Genomic DNA, 18,185 nt, shown 5'->3' on the forward strand with positions numbered 1-18,185 from the left:
GTTATGTTTTGTATACTTCATACACTTTGTTCGCATACTCCGTAGTGATGTAGGAGAGATGAGCCTCGGCTAGATGAAGGTGCCCCACGTCCTCCGCATCCCCAACCCAAATGGATACACAACCTCCGCAACATGGCTGCCTCGGACACACATCTTTTTGAACGGCTACAATCATACCCATTTAGCTCAGACGCGGAATTTGCGAATGGCCTTTCAATCATCCTCGGTCATCCGGAAACCCCCGCCTCCGAGGCAGAGATGAATCGGGATGACGACCTCGTTCTACAAGCAAAATGTTTCTTCTTCTCACGGTACGCTGGAAATGTCTATGCTAGAGCTCCCACTGATAAAGTAGTAGCAAAGAACAGCTCTCTCCTGCCATTGACTTTGCCGCCTTTAAGTCCTGGGTAGCGGGGACAGCGCAAGTCCCCGAGACCATCGAGACCACACAGACATCGACCGAGTCATCCAAGCCCACTTCTCCTGACGATGGGAATGCAACCAATACCGAGCCGGTGTATCCGTCCTCCTTTGCGCATATTGTGGAGCTCATCACCACAGGACAACCAATTCCGGGTATCCAGGAAATTCCCGACACGGTCTTGACCGGTCACGATATCGCCAGCGAGAAGCCCCGGCGACGCAAACCTTGGGAGAAAGACGAAGTAGTCGATACTCCCGAGCAAACTGCTAGTGCTGCTCCATGAAGTACTATGTGCATACACATACTATACATGGGTAACAGTTAGATCGTATGGAGTTTTGATTATAACAATATGATTTTATTTGTGATTAGCACCAGAGAACTCATATCGGAAGGCCGAAAAGCATGCTGCACGGTGAGGGTAGCGAACCAAGCGAATAAATGGGCAATCTGTGAGCATGAAGAGGGCTGCACGGCGATGATACTCGAGGTTAATTGCAAAGTAGAAATACATGTGGAAAACCTGCCAGCCCCATCGACGGCGGTGTCAATACCGGGCAGAGAACAAAGAACGTGAAATGATCGACAATTCCCCATAAATGATGCTTCTTCTTGTTTTAATGGTTTTTGGTTTTTGGGGATTGTTGCCTTTCCTCCCTGCTCGCTGTAGGTGGAGAAAGATGGGGGGTTCTCGGCTGTAGCGGTTCAAATGAAATATGACAACGACGCGATCGCTGTCAGTCGAAGAATCAACGTGATGATGGTGTATATCCGGGTACCCATGTGCTCCCGCGACCGAATCGATTACCGGATGAGCTCGCGGGTGTGAACTTCTCATCGTTGAAGTTGTTGAATCGGCCAATTTGCATACCGGCACCGGGGCCAGGGCGCGTAGCATGGGATGGGTTACAGCAAAGCATGGCGACTCGTGATCCAAACTTGGAACCCCGAAGAGAGACCATGTGTTTCCTAATGGAGTGACAGTTAGCCAATGTCATTTCATAGATACCAGCACCCAGTGACTTGTACCGAATGTGACCAGCCACGAGATCTCTTTGGTGAGTCTCGGCATTCATTAGAATCCATTGTATGAGATAGTTGCCATACTGATCTCCCGCAACTGATAGAAGGTTAGTCAGATGCTTCTGTTATGAGGCAAGGTGAAAACGTACCATCAATCAATGGCATACGGGGTCGGTCAGAACGGCCTGTGCAGAGACGGTCGAGATACCGGTCCATAAAGTTTGACCCGCCAATCTTGAGGCACTTCTCCACGATCTTAGAGGCAAACTGATCCATACTGTAGTCAACAGCGCGATGAATGACATGCTCAATGGCACGATTCTTGTCGTGAGGAGCACCGTGCTCGCAGATGTGCTGGATGCACCAGTTTCCGAATTGACCGTGGGCGAGGACGTCAATTTTGGCTATCACCTCTTCGATGGCCGGACGCTTTCGGTGTCGTTAGTATGATTCCAGCTATCCGGGTATAAAGCCATGGAGCAAGGTCTTTGGTACAAGTGAGGCAGGCTTGGTCTCATGGGATGAACTCACCTTTTCCTCCTCGACACAGTTTTCAAAGATATTCTGAACCACCAAGCTACCTGTCTCTCCCAGAGCGACATCATCCCACATTCCATGGAGTGACTCGTTGACTTGGGTCATGATCTGAGGAGGATCACCGCTCCAGCGAAGCTCGAAGAGTTTCTGCCAGACATGGCATGCATATCGATGAACCACCGTCTCCGGGATGCGGCGCAGAAGCTCGTGGACCATCATGGCCTTGTGCTCTTCTGGAACACAGTCGAAAGCCTTTTGGATCACATGGCAACCAAATGGATCCATACTCAAGTTCAGCGTGTTGCCTCTGATAGCATTCGCGATGGCAATGACTTGATCTGGCGTTCCATGCTCGAAGCAGCGCTGCACCAAAAAGTTCCCGAAGCGATTCACCATGAGTGGATATGCTTGATGCACAATTGCCTCGATGATGTTGTATTTCTGTTCGGATGTTCCGACTTTAAGCTTTTGCTGCAGAAAGATTGAAGCTTGCTGGTCATTGTTGCAAACGATCTTGTCCACAATGTACTTCCAATCACAGGACACATTCTTGTCAAGCAAACGTCTGTAGTTCAATGGCTCGAGCGGGGAGACGTAGGTTTGAGAGGAGCTAATCTGGACAGCCAAGAAAGGATTAGATTGACATTCAACGTGAAGGCTTGGTGGCATGATCCCTACCGAGGAACTCCATGTGCTCTCGTTCAGGGCAGGCCCTGTGAACTCGATGGCAGTCGGCGAAAGTGGACTACCAATTGGTCGGGGTAAATAAGGCGTCACGGAATAAGCTCCAGTCTGCTGAAGAGCACTGGGCGATCTCTTCATCGGTGATGCAGGCTGTTTGAGGGCAAGCTCGCCAGAAGATCCAGGGGCAAGCTCGCCCCAAAGAGCAGAGTGGATTGGAACCAGAGATCCACTTCGGTGGCTTTGTGAAATTTCACGGCGAGTCCCATTGACTGAGCCAGCAGTATATCGCGTTTGTTCGGCGACAGGGCGGGGGAAGAACCCACATGGGCTGGTTGAAGGACCTGGGAGCGCCCTCTGAGGCTGTAGAGCATGCTGTCCAGCCAAGGGCTGATATACACTTGGAACTCCCCAGTATCGGTTCGGATCCAGGGTCATGGAGCTGCTAGTGGCTGGAGACTCTGCATATTCCCTGTCCATAGATGACCCGTTATGGACCCAGAGCCCACGAGACTTATTCAATAGATCCGAGCTGTCAGATTGGGTATCGTCATGACTACCCCAGGCATCCGAGAAATGACCAAACGCAGAGCTCGATGCGTTAAACGCGTTCTGCAGGTGACTAATGGTCTGCTCTGTGGTTTCACGAGTCCCAGTGTCTACCTCTGACGGATTACCAAGGGCTTGGTCCAGGGTGTGCTTGATGACCCGAGTCTGGGCAAGCTCTTGCTCTTGGAGAGCTATTCTCGAGTTTGCAGCGAGAAGCTCCTGTTTAAGTCGAAGCAACTCTCCCGCTTTATCCTCGTGGCTATAGGACTGAGTGGCTTGGTTGAGGTCGGAAACCGGGATTGGGTGTGTGACCGACTGCGATGTGGCAGAAGACCGATCGGTTTCGGAACGGAGAGGGATTGATTGAGGGGCAAGCTTTGCCAATATTTTCTCGAGATTTGATGAAGGTTCAACTGTGATATGATCTAACTTCTGCTTCTGGGATTGTGAGATGACAAGCACAGATGGGTCAATGCCACAGGGAAGTACTGAATTACACACCTTGCTTGATGTGTGCTCCGACCCTTCACTAGATAAGATCTGCAAGGTTCCTTGGTGGGAGGCGTCAACCTCGGAGAGGTGGTAATGGCTCGTCGAGCTTGACAGACCCTGTCGTGGCCACGATGATCAGTAGGTCAATCGATCCCGAGGCTGTCAATGAGAAACATACCGATGACTCCTGTCCAAAAGATAAATTTCGCACATCCATACCCTCATTGGGAATAAAACGTGCAGCTTTCCCCATGTGAGCCACTGCTGATGGCACACTGAGGGTAGACATGATTTGAACTGGCAGAGATTAAAACAAAGACCAAGACAGACAAGAAGAAGGCACAGCGATGAATGAACTATGAGCGTAAACAGGCTTGGAAACCAAGTAGGTTTACATGCAACTGAAAGGTTTCAGGGCAGATTCTTGCAAGATGGTAAACATGAAGCAACTGAGGGGGGCTGAAATGGGGACCATAGAACGAAGAATGGGAGAAGACACACGATGGGAGGGAGGAGAGGAAGGAGAGGCGAGAGAGAAGGGGAGACGAGAGACTCGACAAGAAGGAAGGAACGCCGGCGGTCTCTGAGGAAGGAGGACTTTGGAGGAAGCTACAACCAGAGCAGACCCGATTAGGCAATATGTTTGATATACGTGAGTACCTGTAAGCCCAATGTATCTGACTATACGATGTTCGATACTTGAGACTCGATATTCGGTCATAATTCCTATTGCACATAAACGGTAGCAAGTTTTTTTGAAATACAGGAGAATATTAAGACTGTATCAGGACCAAACGAGGCGAAAATATCAGTTATACGGACCTTAGAAGTGTGAGGTACTACTCGGTACCTAGGTACGGAGTACAACGTTGAAGTACTCTGTATAGATCGTCCCGATAAGCCGTTGCGATAAGCCGTTGCCAAGAGTCGATCGAGACCCCTATCACGTGGCAGCGACGCGTAAGAGCGTGTATCCCCGTTACAACCCTCTCCTGGTGCCATAGTAATTATATATGACAAGAGAGTCAAAGAGAGGAGAGGAGAGACTGGAGACCAGAAGAAGGGGGTTCTCGTATAGATCTCCGCCTGGTGAAAGGGTACTGGGGAGGTACATCTCCTGATATGCATCCAGCGGACGTCGCCGAAGTATTCAACCGGTAACTCGTAATGTAACAGGTGGCGGTGGAAACCAAATGGTTATCCCGTTCTCACGATCTCGAACGAACCGACTCCCTCCCTCTGTTTTGCCTCGGTGTCCCGGTATAAGGTTGGACTCACATTCCGTCAAAGGGGACACTCCGCTTCTGAGGGTCGATTGCGCCGAAAACGTGTGTCCTCCATACTCGACGCTCATTCGCCCACAGGGATTCGTCATCGCTAATCCGTCCCAGCAGCCCATTTCACCAGACACGTCTACGCCTTCTCGGAATTTTCCTGCCTATCTTTCCGTTGCTTCTTTGGGTACGTGAACCAATGCCGATGAGTGGGGCATCGTCCAGCTAACAGGTACTGTCAATAGTCTCGGGGATATGGCGACAACCACAGTGACCGGTCACGGCCGACGCTCCTCCATGCGCCAGACAGAATTGCAAATCCCAACCACGCCCGCGGACTCTCAACCGACAAGCAGTCCGATAGACCAGTTCCCAGCGTATGAAGACACAACCGAGCCCGCTGGGTCAGCCCATCCGAATCGGAGTGCGTCGGTGAAATATGGCCCCAATGAGCTGTGGGAACCCCGGAAAGCCAGCTTCTACTCGCGCGAGTACGCGAACGGGACATTAAGGAACCCCAAACACCGCCCACGGAAAAGCATCAGTGAAGCCATCTCTACGATCAGAACACGCAATGGCAGTGTGAGTGCCAACGCGCAGGAATTGGCCGAGGCACTCCGTGCGCCGGTTTCCTACCGACTCACAGTATGTTGATTCCAGTCCAACGGGGACAAGCCCGCGATCAATCCACTGAATCCACTTGCTAACACCCCGTCAAGGCCCTGTGCGTCGTTTGGTACCTGACATCCGCCCTCACAAACACCTCCTCCAAATCAATCTTGAACGCCCTCCCCATGCCTATCACGTTGACAATGATCCAATTTGCATTCGTCTCGTTCTGGTGTTTATTACTAGTATACCTCTCAACAATCATCCCTCGATTGCGACAAAGTATTCCTATACTTCAACATGGAATTCGATATCCGTCTCGGGACGTCATTTCCACGGCCATGCCTTTGGCAGTGTTTCAACTGGCAGGTCACATCCTCAGTTCGATGGCGACTGCTCAAATCCCCGTCTCTTTGGTTCACACCATCAAGGGTCTTTCGCCCTTGTTCACTGTTCTAGCATATCGGGTGCTTTTCCGCATTCGATATGCCCGGGCAACCTATCTATCCCTCATCCCCCTGACCATGGGCGTGATGCTCGCGTGCTCGACTGATGTGTCCACAAACTTTTTCGGAATCTTCTGCGCATTCGGCGCAGCTCTGGTATTCGTCTCGCAGAACATCTTCTCCAAAAAGTTATTCAACGAGGCAGAACGTGCGGAATCTGAAATGCAAAACCCTGGACGGCGAAAGCTGGATAAACTCAATCTTCTGTGTTATTGCTCTGGGTTGGCCTTCTTCCTTACCCTGCCTCTTTGGTTTGTAACTGAAGGGTATCCCATGGTCGCAGATTTCATCAATGACGGCGTGATCTCGCTTTCAGGCAAGAAGGGGTCATTGGACCATGGTGCCCTTGTGGTTGAATTCGTTTTCAACGGAGTCTCTCACTTTGCCCAGAACATTTTGGCCTTCGTTCTGTTGTCAATGATTTCCCCGGTGTCGTACTCGGTGGCATCATTGGTCAAACGTGTGTTTGTGATCGTTGTGGCGATTGTCTGGTTCGGTAGCTCTACCACTTCAATCCAGGCAGTTGGGATTGCCCTCACGTTTGTCGGTCTTTACCTCTACGACCGCAACAGCCACGACGACGTAGCGGACCAAAGAGCTAATGCGGATCATTTCCGGGCTCAAAAGTCCATCTTGCCGATGAACGTTCGACACTCAAGCAGGCCATGGGACTCCAATGGCTATGCCTTTCCAGGGGGTAGGAATGGCGATGCCGTCAAGTCCGGCAACCCATACCTCGCCACAAACAACTCCAAAAAAGAAGATGACCGACAAGGGCACGTCCGACCCAGAGGAGCCAGTGTGTCCCGGACCTGGCTACCAGGAACAAAACAAGAATCTACATGGCAAGTCAACGACACGCAAGCTGCGACTTAGCCTTTGTGTTTATTAGCTGGTTTGTATGATATCATGGCGTTGTGATGCTGGCAGAAGCTTTACGTTAATATTCTGTCCTGTTTACGAAATGTCTTAAAAGTAGTTACCCTCGTTGATGGCAGCAGTGTTGGCGAGCCCCGTAACTGTGTGGGATGTACACTATTGAGAATAAAGTCCACCTGGGCACCTTGAAATAATGACCATGGTACTCCGTATAGGCCCCACATTGTATGGGATATAGAACGGATAAGTAACCCGACATGCATCATGATCAAATACTCCGTATCCCTGACGTTGAAAGGTGCCCAACATGTTCACGAGACTTTTAGTTACTATTTGAGCGGCGCATGAGTACGCTGTTACCAACATCACAAATGGACGCAAAAGAATTGGAAATGTATTGATATAAATTCAGTGTAAAGAAAAGGGCTGTAGCGACGTTGGTAAGGAAACAAAGTCATCATCAGGCGAACCCTTGACAGCTCCAGCTACGGCGCAATCTGCTCTTGGGACATGCTGTAGAGGAAAAAGGAACAGGAACAGCCTGCTTCCTACAATAAAAGATGCCCGTGAAACAATTTAATTAGTAAGAAAAGAAGGATGAAGCGGGACGCGGCCGAGCGATTTTTATGGCACCCCGACTGACCGCCGAAGATTGGTTCTGCCGTATTTATATCTAAGGCGGCGAGTGATAACCGAGCCAATCCGCGTGAGGCCATTTCTCGTTGTTCTTAGTCAGCCGGAGGGATGGTCAGCAGCCCCATTATGTAACCGCAGATTCCGGTGCAAAGTGCTCTCTGAACTCCCAACTGTCAAGAACCCACCCCCTCGCCCTCCTCCACCTTATCTCCCACCCCTTTAAGTCTGCTTCTCTGCAATGATGCGGCCGCAGCTGTTCCGTGCGGCCGCTCGGTCACTCCGGGCTCCCAAGATCACACCCAGAACCTTCGCGACGACAGTTCCTCGCGCGGCCGAGGTGGAACTCACCATTGGTATGCCTTCTATCCGTCGTGTGCATCCAACTTGACCGATTACTAATGATTCGGCTCTCTAGATGGCAAGAAGGTCTCCGTAGAAGGTAAATCTCATCATCAGACATTCAATTGGGTTCCTTCTCACCTCATCTCACAGCCGGCTCGGCTCTCATCCAAGCATGCGAACAAGCAGGCGCCACAGTCCCCAGGTATGACAGACCCCTCCCCAATTGCCTTGTGGTCCCGACTGCTAACATGTAACAGATACTGCTACCACGAGTATGTGCCTTCGATCGAATCATTTATGTTGTTGTTGCTAATCCTAGTCACCCAGAAAACTTTTGGTTGCAGGAAACTGTAAGTTCAACAGTCGCTATTCTTCAATTACCACCCAAAAATCATTTGCTTACCGCCAATTCAGGTCGTATGTGTCTCGTCGAAGTCGAACGTGCCCCGAAGCCGGTCGCCTCCTGCGCATGGCCCGTACAACCCGGCATGGTGGTGAAAACCAACTCACCGCTGGTCCACAAGGCCCGAGAGGGTGTTATGGAATTCCTCCTCGCTAACCACCCCCTCGATTGTCCCGTTTGCGACCAAGGAGGAGAGTGTGATCTTCAGGACCAGTCTATGCGCTACGGTGCCGACCGGGGTCGTTTCCACGAGGAAGGCGGAAAGCGTGCTGTGGAGGACAAGAACATTGGCCCCTTGGTCAAGACCTCAATGAACCGCTGCATTCACTGCACTCGCTGTGTACGATTCATGAACGATGTTGCCGGTGCCCCGGAATTGGGAACCGCTGGCCGCGGAAACGACATGCAGATCGGAACCTACCTCGAACAAAACCTCAACTCAGAACTTTCCGGCAATGTCATTGACCTTTGCCCCGTCGGTGCGCTGACCTCGAAGCCGTACGCATTCCGTGCGCGTCCTTGGGAGCTGAAGCACACCGAATCGATTGATGTGCTCGACGCACTTGGCTCCAACATTCGCATCGACAGCAGAGGATTGGAGGTCATGCGTGTTATTCCTCGATTGAACGACGATGTTAACGAAGAATGGATCAACGACAAGTCCCGTTTCGCCTGTGATGGCTTGAAGACTCAGCGTCTTACCACCCCGCTCATCCGCCGGGAGGGCAAGTTTGTTCCTGCTACTTGGGAACAAGCTCTCTTGGAGATTTCAGCCGCTCAAGAGAAGATCCAGCCCAAGGCCAACGAGTTCAAGGCTGTTGCAGGACATCTGGTTGACGCCGAGTCGCTCGTCGCAATGAAAGACCTTGCTAACAAGCTCGGCTCTGACAACCTTGCCCTTGATCAACCTGGAGGCAGCGCTCCCATTGCTCACGGTATTGATGTCCGTTCTAACTACCTTTTCAACTCCAAGATTTACGGCATTGAGGAGGCGGATGCTATCCTTCTCGTTGCCACCAACCCTCGTCACGAGGCTGCGGTCCTTAACGCTCGCATTCGCAAGCAATACCTCCGATCTGACCTCGAGATTGGTCTTGTTGGCGAAGAGTTTGAGAGCACCTTTGACTTCAACCACCTCGGTACCGACGTTTCTTCCCTGAAGAGCGCTCTGTCCGGAGAGTTTGGCAAGAAGCTTGCCGCTGCCAAGCGACCAATGATCATTGTTGGCAGCGCCGCTGCTGAACATGCCGATTCAAAGGCAATCTTCGAGGCTGTCGGTGGCTTTGTTGAGAAGCACGCAACCACCTTCACCACCCCCGAGTGGCAAGGCTACAACGTTCTCCAGCGTGCCGCCTCCCGTGCCGGTGCGTACGAGGTTGGTTTCACTGCCCCATCCACAGAAGTTGCTCAGACCGCCCCCAAGATGGTGTGGCTCCTGGGTGCGGATGAGATTGCTCAGAGTGAGATCCCCAAGGATGCGTTTGTTGTCTACCAGGGACACCACGGTGATCGCGGTGCTCAGCTTGCCGACGTTGTTCTTCCCGGTGCTGCGTACACTGAGAAGTCTGGTACTTACATCAACACCGAAGGTCGTGTGCAGGTCACCCGTGCTGCCACCTCTCTTCCTGGCGCAGCTCGTGATGACTGGAAGATCATTCGCGCGGCCAGTGAATTCCTCAATGCTCCTCTTCCTTATGATGATATTGAAGCTCTCCGTGACCGCATGGAGGAAATCAGCCCTGTCATGCGCCGCTACGATGTCGTTGAGCCCACTTCAGTTGGCTCATTGAGCAAGGTTCAGCTTGTGGACCAAAACAGGGGCTCCGTGGCTACCAATGAGCCTTTCAAGAAGGTCATTGAAGACTTCTTCTTCACCGACGCTATCTCCAGGAGGTTCGTATCTTTCCCCTTTCCTTCACCTGCACGTTCACAAATGCTAATTCTGTCCTAGCTCGCCTACCATGGCCCGCGCCTCCGCTGCTAAGGCCACCGGAAATCCCGAGACCAACTTCATGGCCGCGGGAGAGATGTCTCCCCAAGCTTTGTATGGTTAGATCGTGGTTCGTGATGACCGCATTCTATGTTTCTTTAATGGTTGCTGGCGTTCCTCTTGTACTACATCTTAAATTTCCCTATTGATGTGCCGTCTCCCTTTTTTTCTTCCATCTTCTGTGTTTTCCCCCTGTCGTCTTGAACACCCCTCCTGGTGCCTGTTGACCTCTTCGCTCTCACATGGCGTCGCCTGGATTCAATGGTCATGGTTGACTTGTACATAAAAAGACTGAACCCCTAAAATTTCAAATCCATGGGTGTTGAGGATGGTGAACTCTCCTTTCTTCCTGTAGACCGGTGTATTGATTGTTCAATATGCTTTTGTGGGAAAGTATCTTCATGGCCGTATTCCGAGGTTCTTTAGAGACCGACATCTCCAAGTCTTCTTTCCAAATGTCTTTCCAAATGTCTTTCCAAATGTCTTTCCAAATGTCTTTCCAAATGTCTTTCCAAATGTCTTTCCAAATGTCTTTCCAAATGTCTTTCCAAATGTCTTTTCAAGTCTTGTAGTATTATTGTATCATATCTGTGCAATATCCTAAAGCTCGTCATCGTCCGTTTCACCTGCATCAGCCTCCGGGTTACTTTTAAGCGCAGTAGGCACATTGCTCTGGGAGTTATCCCGGGTCCTCTTGGCAAACGGTAGCACTCTTTGAGGCGGGGCAGTTTCACTTCCTTGAGCCACTCGCTTCGGCTGGGCTGGCAGCTCTTGCGATGAATCATCGTCGGTGGAGCTTGTGATGTCTTCCTCTGGCGATTGGGGAGTTGAGAGTCTTTCATTGTCTGTGTCGTGGCCACTGACAGCCACTCTGCCGGACTTGGATTGATCAATTTCCATTCGTTCAAACCCATCTGAGGTGTCCGTGTCGCTCAAGCTACCCGCACTCCTCTTTGCTGGGTGCAATGACCCATGGACGTCGGGGTTGTCTGTAGGCATACAAGCTTGTATCTCGGAAACTGGGAGTAGTGAGTCACACAGGCATACCGTGGTTTGGTGTGTATAATTCTTACTTCTTCTGGGGTCCACAGTTGCTGCTGTTAACAGGCGCTGTTGGTTGCGCACCTTTAGCTTTTTCTCGTTTAGTATATGCGTAAAATTCGCCATCAGCTGATTTTCGTGGTGGGCTTTTGCATCCATGAGCTCGTCCAGTTGTTGGGTCAATTTTTTTATGGTGTTCTCAGCAAAAGTATGCCGACTAGCCAGACTGGAAACCTGTTGTTCAAGATCATTTGCCCTTGCGGCAGAGATCCCAGTCCAGTCAAAGAGCTCGATGGACTGCTCATCATCTTGCTTCAGACTCAGGGCCCCCAGTCGTTGCTATTTGAGGTCAGTCTCAGTGCAATCTCAGATTCCATGATGAAACACACACCGTGATGCTCTGTACTCGCTTGCGTATTGTGATGACGAGTGTTTTGTTTTGGTCAGAGCCGGACATACTCGCCGAGGCTTCCAGACCTGTGACCCCGTCGGGACGATCAGAAGACGGGGACTGGCCTAAAAAGAAGGCGACAATACCCGTCCACTCATCCTCCGATCCCTGGTAGCTTTTGGCACGGAGATCTTTGAGACGGGCTTGTTTCACTGCACGACATCAGCCTCCGGGATCCAGTAACCGTAACCCAAAGTCCAGACTCACCCACGCTCACATAGGGCGATTCCCCCTCGGTGGCCGTTAGGGTCAGATCAAGCAGCGCTGGGCCTTGATGTGAGACATGTATCAAGACAAAAGCCCCTGTTTCGTCGGATCTCTCAAACCGCAAAACTCTTTCTGGTGATGACATGTTGACAGGTCAAATTATGGAATTTGCGAGTAGGGAGAGAAAAGCCCCGAAGAATGCAAGGTGAGTGTGATACAGAGAGGGTATGTTGACAATGGATATATCGTAGACGGAATAAGTGACGAAGTTACCGAAAGTAGGCAACAGGAACCACGGTGTGTACTCCCACAGATAAGTAGCGACTACCTGGTCCCCACATATTCAAGAGGAGATACACTATGTACCAACTACAAATGTATATTTTCAGTTTTGGATACCACCGCCGGCATTGGCGGCTCAATAGCGCTGTACGGTATTTTTAGAACCCAACCTCTCAGATTTGAAGATCTCTGAGCTGCTCAATGTATAGGTACCTTGCAGCACTATAGTTAACTAGTGGAGACTTCGTACTCCGTACTTTGCATAGTCAATTGGAGACTTATATACTCCGTAAGGTAGTTTTCAATTAACCCTCATTTCTCCGTACTTCTCCATACATATTGCAGTGACTGGTATTGTACTCCGTAGCTTACCTAGTCGTACGGAGTACTCCATACAGAGTATTGAGTAGACATTATTGAGGTGATGACATTAATGACATTCAGATAGAGGTATATTATCATCATCTGAAAAAAAAACAAAAAACAAAAAAAAAAAAAAAAAACAAAAAGATCCATGCGGTTGTCCATTTACCTCCGTATTGAGATTACCAGATATATTACCAATACAAATCCGTCACGTTCCTCCTCCACGAGGATCCCGAACCAGCCACTACCCTTTTACTCTGGACTCACTGCTTGCTACCTAAACACCCCTAACCACTGAGAAACTCTTAGGGTGTCTTCTCGGAAAGTAGGGTTCTCACAATCCCCAATGCTGCATTGCTCTCTACATGTTGTCGGGGCACCTTGAATCTATCACACCCCCCGAAGCTGCCAGTGCTGTCGATTGCCAACCTCCCCAGGGATTCACTGACACCATTTTCATTCGCCTTGCGATATTCGCAAATACATTTGCTTTCCCCTCCAAGTCTTGTTTCGACTGCAGACCATTGATCCCTTCATCCACAACCGCCACGGAATGACCCTCATGTTCGCGCCCCCTGGATATCCCTCAGAGTCGCAAAGCTGTGAGTTCTTTTCTTGAAGCAGAGCTCCCTCGGCATACGTGCACCACCATCGACATCGCCGCATCCGGTGTCCGCCCTGACCACTTTCCATCCGCTTCACCATGGAGACAATTTACACACAACTACGACCGGACGTCGAGGAGTCAGTTGAATGCTGGGACGACGACGACGATCTACAATTCAACGAGGATATTCAGTTCCGCACTGCGTCTAGTGCAGGCTCCATAACAAACTCGTCATTTCGACCCTCTGGCCACCGAGACTCCATATCATCGAGACGCTCTGCCCGCTCAGACCTAGAGTCCAACGCCGGCGACGAGGACTGGCAGGTCCCGCTTTATGATCATGACGAGTTCGCCAAAGAGGAGGCCATTGCATCCGCCAAAACCGCCGGAATTCCCATCCCTTCCAATATCCCGAAGTCGGCACTCATTGGGGGTACAATTAAGCGCTTGTCAAGTCGGAAAACCAGGAAAACCTTTGTTGACGACTGGTCAGAGGATATTGAGCTTCCTGGTCCAGAGACCGTTCTGAGACTCCAGACCCATGAAACCGTGTTTCCGGATTCTATCGGATTGCTCGGTTCCGTGGCTACCAGTCCAGTGAAACCCACTATCTCAACACCATGGAATGCAGAGATCTCTACCCGGCTTCAATCTGCCCTGGGGGCATTTGGTGACCTCGACGGAGAGACTGAGGGCCTAGAATTCCCCGACGCTCCAACCCTCAAAGCCCCAACTCCTCGGTCTCCTCAAAAGATTACGCCCGTCGAAGTGAATCAGGAGACAGAAGATGACTTTAACCAGGATTTTGAGCTCCCCGAACATCACCAACCTTTAGAACTATCTCACCGAAAAGAAACCAACGGCGCCTCCACTCCCACCCTGGATGACTTTGACCTTGAATGGTCCGAAGGCAGTATTGGCGTTCGAGTTGGAGGAACCGCTAGAGATGGCCGGTCGCTCCCCAGCTCTTCCATATCGATTGCTAGTCCCAGCGTCTCCAGCTGTCTGACGGCAGAGAGCGGGGATGATGGGCTTGATGGCATTGTTCTTCCCGACGGTCCTCTTGATTTCAATGCTTCTCTTCGAAAACGACAATCAGCGCAAGATGAAAACGGCGAGATAGAAGAGAAGACGATCCATGCTCCCCCGGATGTTGATGACTTTTTCTCTGGAATTGAAGTCGACGGCGAGAAAGCTTTCTCATTTGGTAAACCAGACTTGAACCCCAACATAAAACGCAAGACGGAACAACCATCCAGCCCAACTCGTCGGTCAGCGACAACCCTGACATTCACTAGTACGACGGGATCCCCAAGGACGCGCATCCCGCGACTATCAGGCCATGAGCGCACACATTCCACACATCTTGAAACCGTGTCAGAAAGCGGTGCTCCTCTCTTCAGGTTCAGGACATCACAATCCCGGCTTGGGCATTCGTCACAGTCGTCAACCTCGAGCCTTCCGGTGTCTAACTCTAGCGCAACCTCTCCAACTCCTTTAACTTCTGCTCGACGGGTCCTGGGATCACGAACTTCTCGAGACTCTACTCTCGTTGATGAGATCAATCCTTCGGCTCGACGTCTAAAACCCAAGCGATCTCTGCCCTCAATCCGCGGTGTCGGGTCAGGTTCGTCGGTGCAAACCTCTCAACGAGCACCAGTCGATCGTCCTATTCGCATCCCTACTGCCAGACCTAAAACACCGGTGGAGCGTGTCATCCACGATGGACGATCACTGACTCGTAGAACTCAGGCGCCGTTTATGCCAGCTGGTGTCTCAGAGACTCAGTCGCATAATGCCAGTGTGAAGGGGTATCGGACCTCACGTCGCACGAACTCTGATAGTTCTAGTGGCCTCTTGAGTCCACCAAACTCATTCTCTCGTCTGAGCAGGTCAAGCCAACATGAATCCCTCCGTGCTGGCCCTAGTGAGACAGGCACTCATTCCGCTGGCCACGCCTCAAAACGAACCATCACCAAACCCACCAAGAGACGCAATTTTGGCGATGGATCAGAGTTGGAATCTTTTGATGATCTATCTACATCGGTCTTCGCAGAAAGCAAGTTTGTCAAAACTCCTACGGGCCGAGGCGCTCCGAGATCTGTCAGGAACAAGCTCAGTCAGAGCCGAGCTGATCTGACTCATGGTGAATCACCTCCCCAGCCGGTGACGTCTCCCTCAGCTTCCAAATTGCGCAGTCCAACACCGAGGTTTGCCCAAGATACCAATGCTTCCCGGAATGCCAGGGAACAACGCATTGCTTCTATGGCTATGAGCTCGAAAGCCCGTGAAACAGGCTCTATCTCGAGCTTCAACTCGGGTTGGAAGCCACAGCCAATCTCACGGATTCCTCCGCCAGCCGCTGCAACAATCCGAAGCCGCAAAGGTAAACCGAGCTCCAAATCGATGACCAAGCCCCATTTGATCAAACCGATGGGGAGTGGCGTCCAGGATGCTAAATGTAAGTACAACCATCCACTCTCGAACAGAACTTCCAGGGCACATTACTTACTTCCTGTCCGTTGTCACAGCCGTGAGGGGCATGCGCTACAATCCCACCACGTTTCGGTGGGAAGGAAATGAAAACCAGATCCCTGATTTCGAAATCAGTGCTCCGAAATCGCCCAAGCCTGCACCGGCGCTTATCACCAACGTCGGCACGATGCAAAACGTTCAAACCGTCGGGGGATGGTTTTCGATCCCCATCGCATGTGCTGGCTCAAGACCGCAAGTGCTGAGGCTGGAGACGAAGATGACGTGTTTGCAGGCCTCGCTGATCTGGAAGATACGGTCACAAGCAGCACTATCCATGGGCGAAAGTCCGGGGTGTTTGAGGACCCCAGCCACGTGACAGGGGAAGACGGCAGTGGCGGTGATTCTTCAGATGAAGGACCTATGACTGAGGAATTTGATGTTGGCCCAGAGTTTATCCGACGACAACGGGTCGAAGAAGAAAAGTGGAGGCGGAAGGTTGACAAGTGGGTTGGTTTTGATCGCGATGATCAAGCGAACCATTGGAGATGGATCATCCGCGATTTGGTAGGCTTTGATAACAATTCATTGGCCTGACAGACCTTGAGCCCACGGGCCAGTGGTCATGGAGCCTTGGGGCTCCTTTTGAAATCACAAACGAACTTACGACATGAAGACCCCCCAATTGATTGGCCTTGATGATTTGGCCGATGTCATGACTTTACGGTTCACCTCGAAGCACAGTCAGATGCTTCCTTTGTAACTATATTTTGTTTGAGTACATACCGTTTAATGTTCAAGGGAATTACCCTTCTTCTTTCTCTCTTTCTTCGTCTCTTTTTTGGTCTCTCTCTCTCTCTCTCTCTCTCTCTCTCTCTCTCTCTCTCTCTCTCTCTCTCTCTCTCTTTCACTTCTTGTTTCTTGTTTTCCAACTCACTTGAAAGCGCGACATCGAAGTGAGCCTCCCCCGATGCGACCATTGGCGCTGACCAAGGAATATCCATGATGCAGATCGATGCGAGTCAAAAGGAGACGAAACACCTCGGACTCGGGGGGATACCGATAGCCCCTATGCAGACCATTTCCGGGAACATGGAGAAGATCCACGGGAAGCAGCAGAGTGACACCGGCTGCTAGATTGTACACTTCCCCCTTAGCAGTTTTCGACTGGGCCGGGTTACGATTGCTTTTGTCCTGCGAGGGTCCGAACCTTGAGGAGGGAAAGTGTTGGGCGCTCAAAGTCCGATGGAGTTGGTGTCTCACCTTGGGGCCAAACGCATGCAATCCTGCCGTCCCGATATGCATTGATTGCCCCCCATATGCGCCTGTCAACTCAATTCATCCAATCGTTCGCCTTGCTCTGTCGCCCCCTCTCTTGGCTGACATCTCCTGCCACTTTCCTCCATTCTGATGTATGGCCACGTCAAAAACCCGAAACACGCAAGCGGAAGCTCACTGGTATCTGGAACAGTGAAGCTGTCGGACAACATGGCCCACACACCGTACAACATGCATGCGACAAGGATCGTCCCCTAGAAGACTCTATCGAATCTTGCTCCAAATTCCCTCTTTTGGGGGAGTTGACTTTGACTATGCCTTTCTTGTCTTTTAATTTACTTTATTCCTTTTTTCTCTTCTATTATTTTCTTTTGCTTTTTCGGTCTACGGAGTACTTCCCTCGAGCTCGCAGAAGTCCTCCCCCTCCCTTCCCCCAGTGAGACGTCAAGTGGGACGCCAAGTGGGACATCCAAATCCATGTTCCTTACGAATTTGCACGGCTACTTGCATGTTCTGTCTTTTTGACTGGGGGGTTCTTCGCTCGAGATCTCCTGCCGACTTTGTTTGATCGGAGGCAAACGTGCAGAGACAAAGACAGAGATCCCCCGATTCCTGCGCTTCCTGGGAGATTCCAAGGCTTGTGCCTAAGTATAGGAAAAGTCGGGGAGAGTTGACTTTGCCCCCCGTACTTTCGGTCAAACCAGGTCGAATGTTTTACCACCCCTGGTCATCTCAGTCTCCGATAGGGTGCCTCGAGTAGGCTGTCCACTCTCACATCCAACGTGGCTCTGAGGCAAATGGTGGCGCTGATTGACCTCCAGGGCATCGAGGCAGGAATCCGTATCACCTGTGCGCTGTCGTATCAGTCTACTCTCTACAATACCCTCGGCGGGTCGGAAAGAATGGACCACGAATCCTAGTCCACTCTATTGCTCTCGGCTTTTTTTTTGGGGGGGACTTTTTTGTTTTTTTTTTCCTTGCTCTCTCCCCCCTTCTCTTCCTCCAGGACCCATGTCACTCTCTCCCCTGCAACCTTTGGTAATACACTTGCTTCCCGTACCTTACAGAGCTTTGCTCGACTCGCCTGGCTCCATTTCTTTTTCTCTGTGGAATATTTGCTGTTCGTCTTCCAGGGA

General features: G+C 51.0%; 6 protein-coding genes across 6 annotated transcripts; 4 read left to right on the top strand and 2 right to left on the bottom strand.

The window, feature by feature from the left end:
• Window positions 1-132: 132 nt before the first annotated feature.
• N7506_003176 (DUF5572 domain-containing protein) lies at window positions 133-707 on the top strand (the record flags this gene model as incomplete). The annotated part of the gene is made up of 2 exons (XM_056952471.1): window positions 133-311; window positions 359-707. 2 exons carry the CDS (start codon window positions 133-135, stop codon window positions 705-707), a joined length of 528 nt encoding a protein of 175 aa, XP_056814163.1.
• Window positions 708-1,173: 466 nt separating this feature from the next.
• On the bottom strand, window positions 1,174-3,995 carry N7506_003177 (Pumilio-family RNA binding repeat-containing protein; the record flags this gene model as incomplete). The annotated part of the gene is made up of 5 exons (XM_056952472.1): window positions 1,174-1,393; window positions 1,454-1,544; window positions 1,597-1,876; window positions 1,979-3,823; window positions 3,885-3,995. The coding sequence occupies 5 exons, from the start codon at window positions 3,993-3,995 to the stop codon at window positions 1,174-1,176; spliced, it is 2,547 nt and encodes an 848-aa protein (XP_056814164.1).
• Window positions 3,996-5,235: 1,240 nt separating this feature from the next.
• On the top strand, window positions 5,236-6,971 carry N7506_003178 (putative ER to Golgi transport protein (Sly41); the record flags this gene model as incomplete). Its single annotated transcript, XM_056952473.1, has 2 exons — window positions 5,236-5,625; window positions 5,700-6,971. 2 exons carry the CDS (start codon window positions 5,236-5,238, stop codon window positions 6,969-6,971), a joined length of 1,662 nt encoding a protein of 553 aa, XP_056814165.1.
• Window positions 6,972-7,848: 877 nt separating this feature from the next.
• Window positions 7,849-10,409, top strand: N7506_003179 (putative NADH-ubiquinone oxidoreductase, subunit G; the record flags this gene model as incomplete). Its single annotated transcript, XM_056952474.1, has 7 exons — window positions 7,849-7,963; window positions 8,026-8,049; window positions 8,103-8,154; window positions 8,210-8,224; window positions 8,280-8,302; window positions 8,367-10,248; window positions 10,307-10,409. 7 exons carry the CDS (start codon window positions 7,849-7,851, stop codon window positions 10,407-10,409), a joined length of 2,214 nt encoding a protein of 737 aa, XP_056814166.1.
• Window positions 10,410-10,945: 536 nt separating this feature from the next.
• N7506_003180 (uncharacterized protein) lies at window positions 10,946-12,189 on the bottom strand (the record flags this gene model as incomplete). The annotated part of the gene is made up of 4 exons (XM_056952475.1): window positions 10,946-11,364; window positions 11,419-11,725; window positions 11,778-11,989; window positions 12,045-12,189. The coding sequence occupies 4 exons, from the start codon at window positions 12,187-12,189 to the stop codon at window positions 10,946-10,948; spliced, it is 1,083 nt and encodes a 360-aa protein (XP_056814167.1).
• Window positions 12,190-13,395: 1,206 nt separating this feature from the next.
• Window positions 13,396-16,368, top strand: N7506_003181 (putative cytokinesis regulator (Byr4); the record flags this gene model as incomplete). The annotated part of the gene is made up of 3 exons (XM_056952476.1): window positions 13,396-15,760; window positions 15,831-15,990; window positions 16,032-16,368. The coding sequence occupies 3 exons, from the start codon at window positions 13,396-13,398 to the stop codon at window positions 16,366-16,368; spliced, it is 2,862 nt and encodes a 953-aa protein (XP_056814168.1).
• Window positions 16,369-18,185: the final 1,817 nt, after the last annotated feature.

The sequence above is a fragment of the Penicillium brevicompactum genome, assembly GCF_028827555.1.
Source record: "Penicillium brevicompactum strain IBT 35665 chromosome Unknown utg000002l_segment0_segment0, whole genome shotgun sequence".
Lineage (NCBI taxonomy): Eukaryota > Fungi > Ascomycota > Eurotiomycetes > Eurotiales > Aspergillaceae > Penicillium > Penicillium brevicompactum.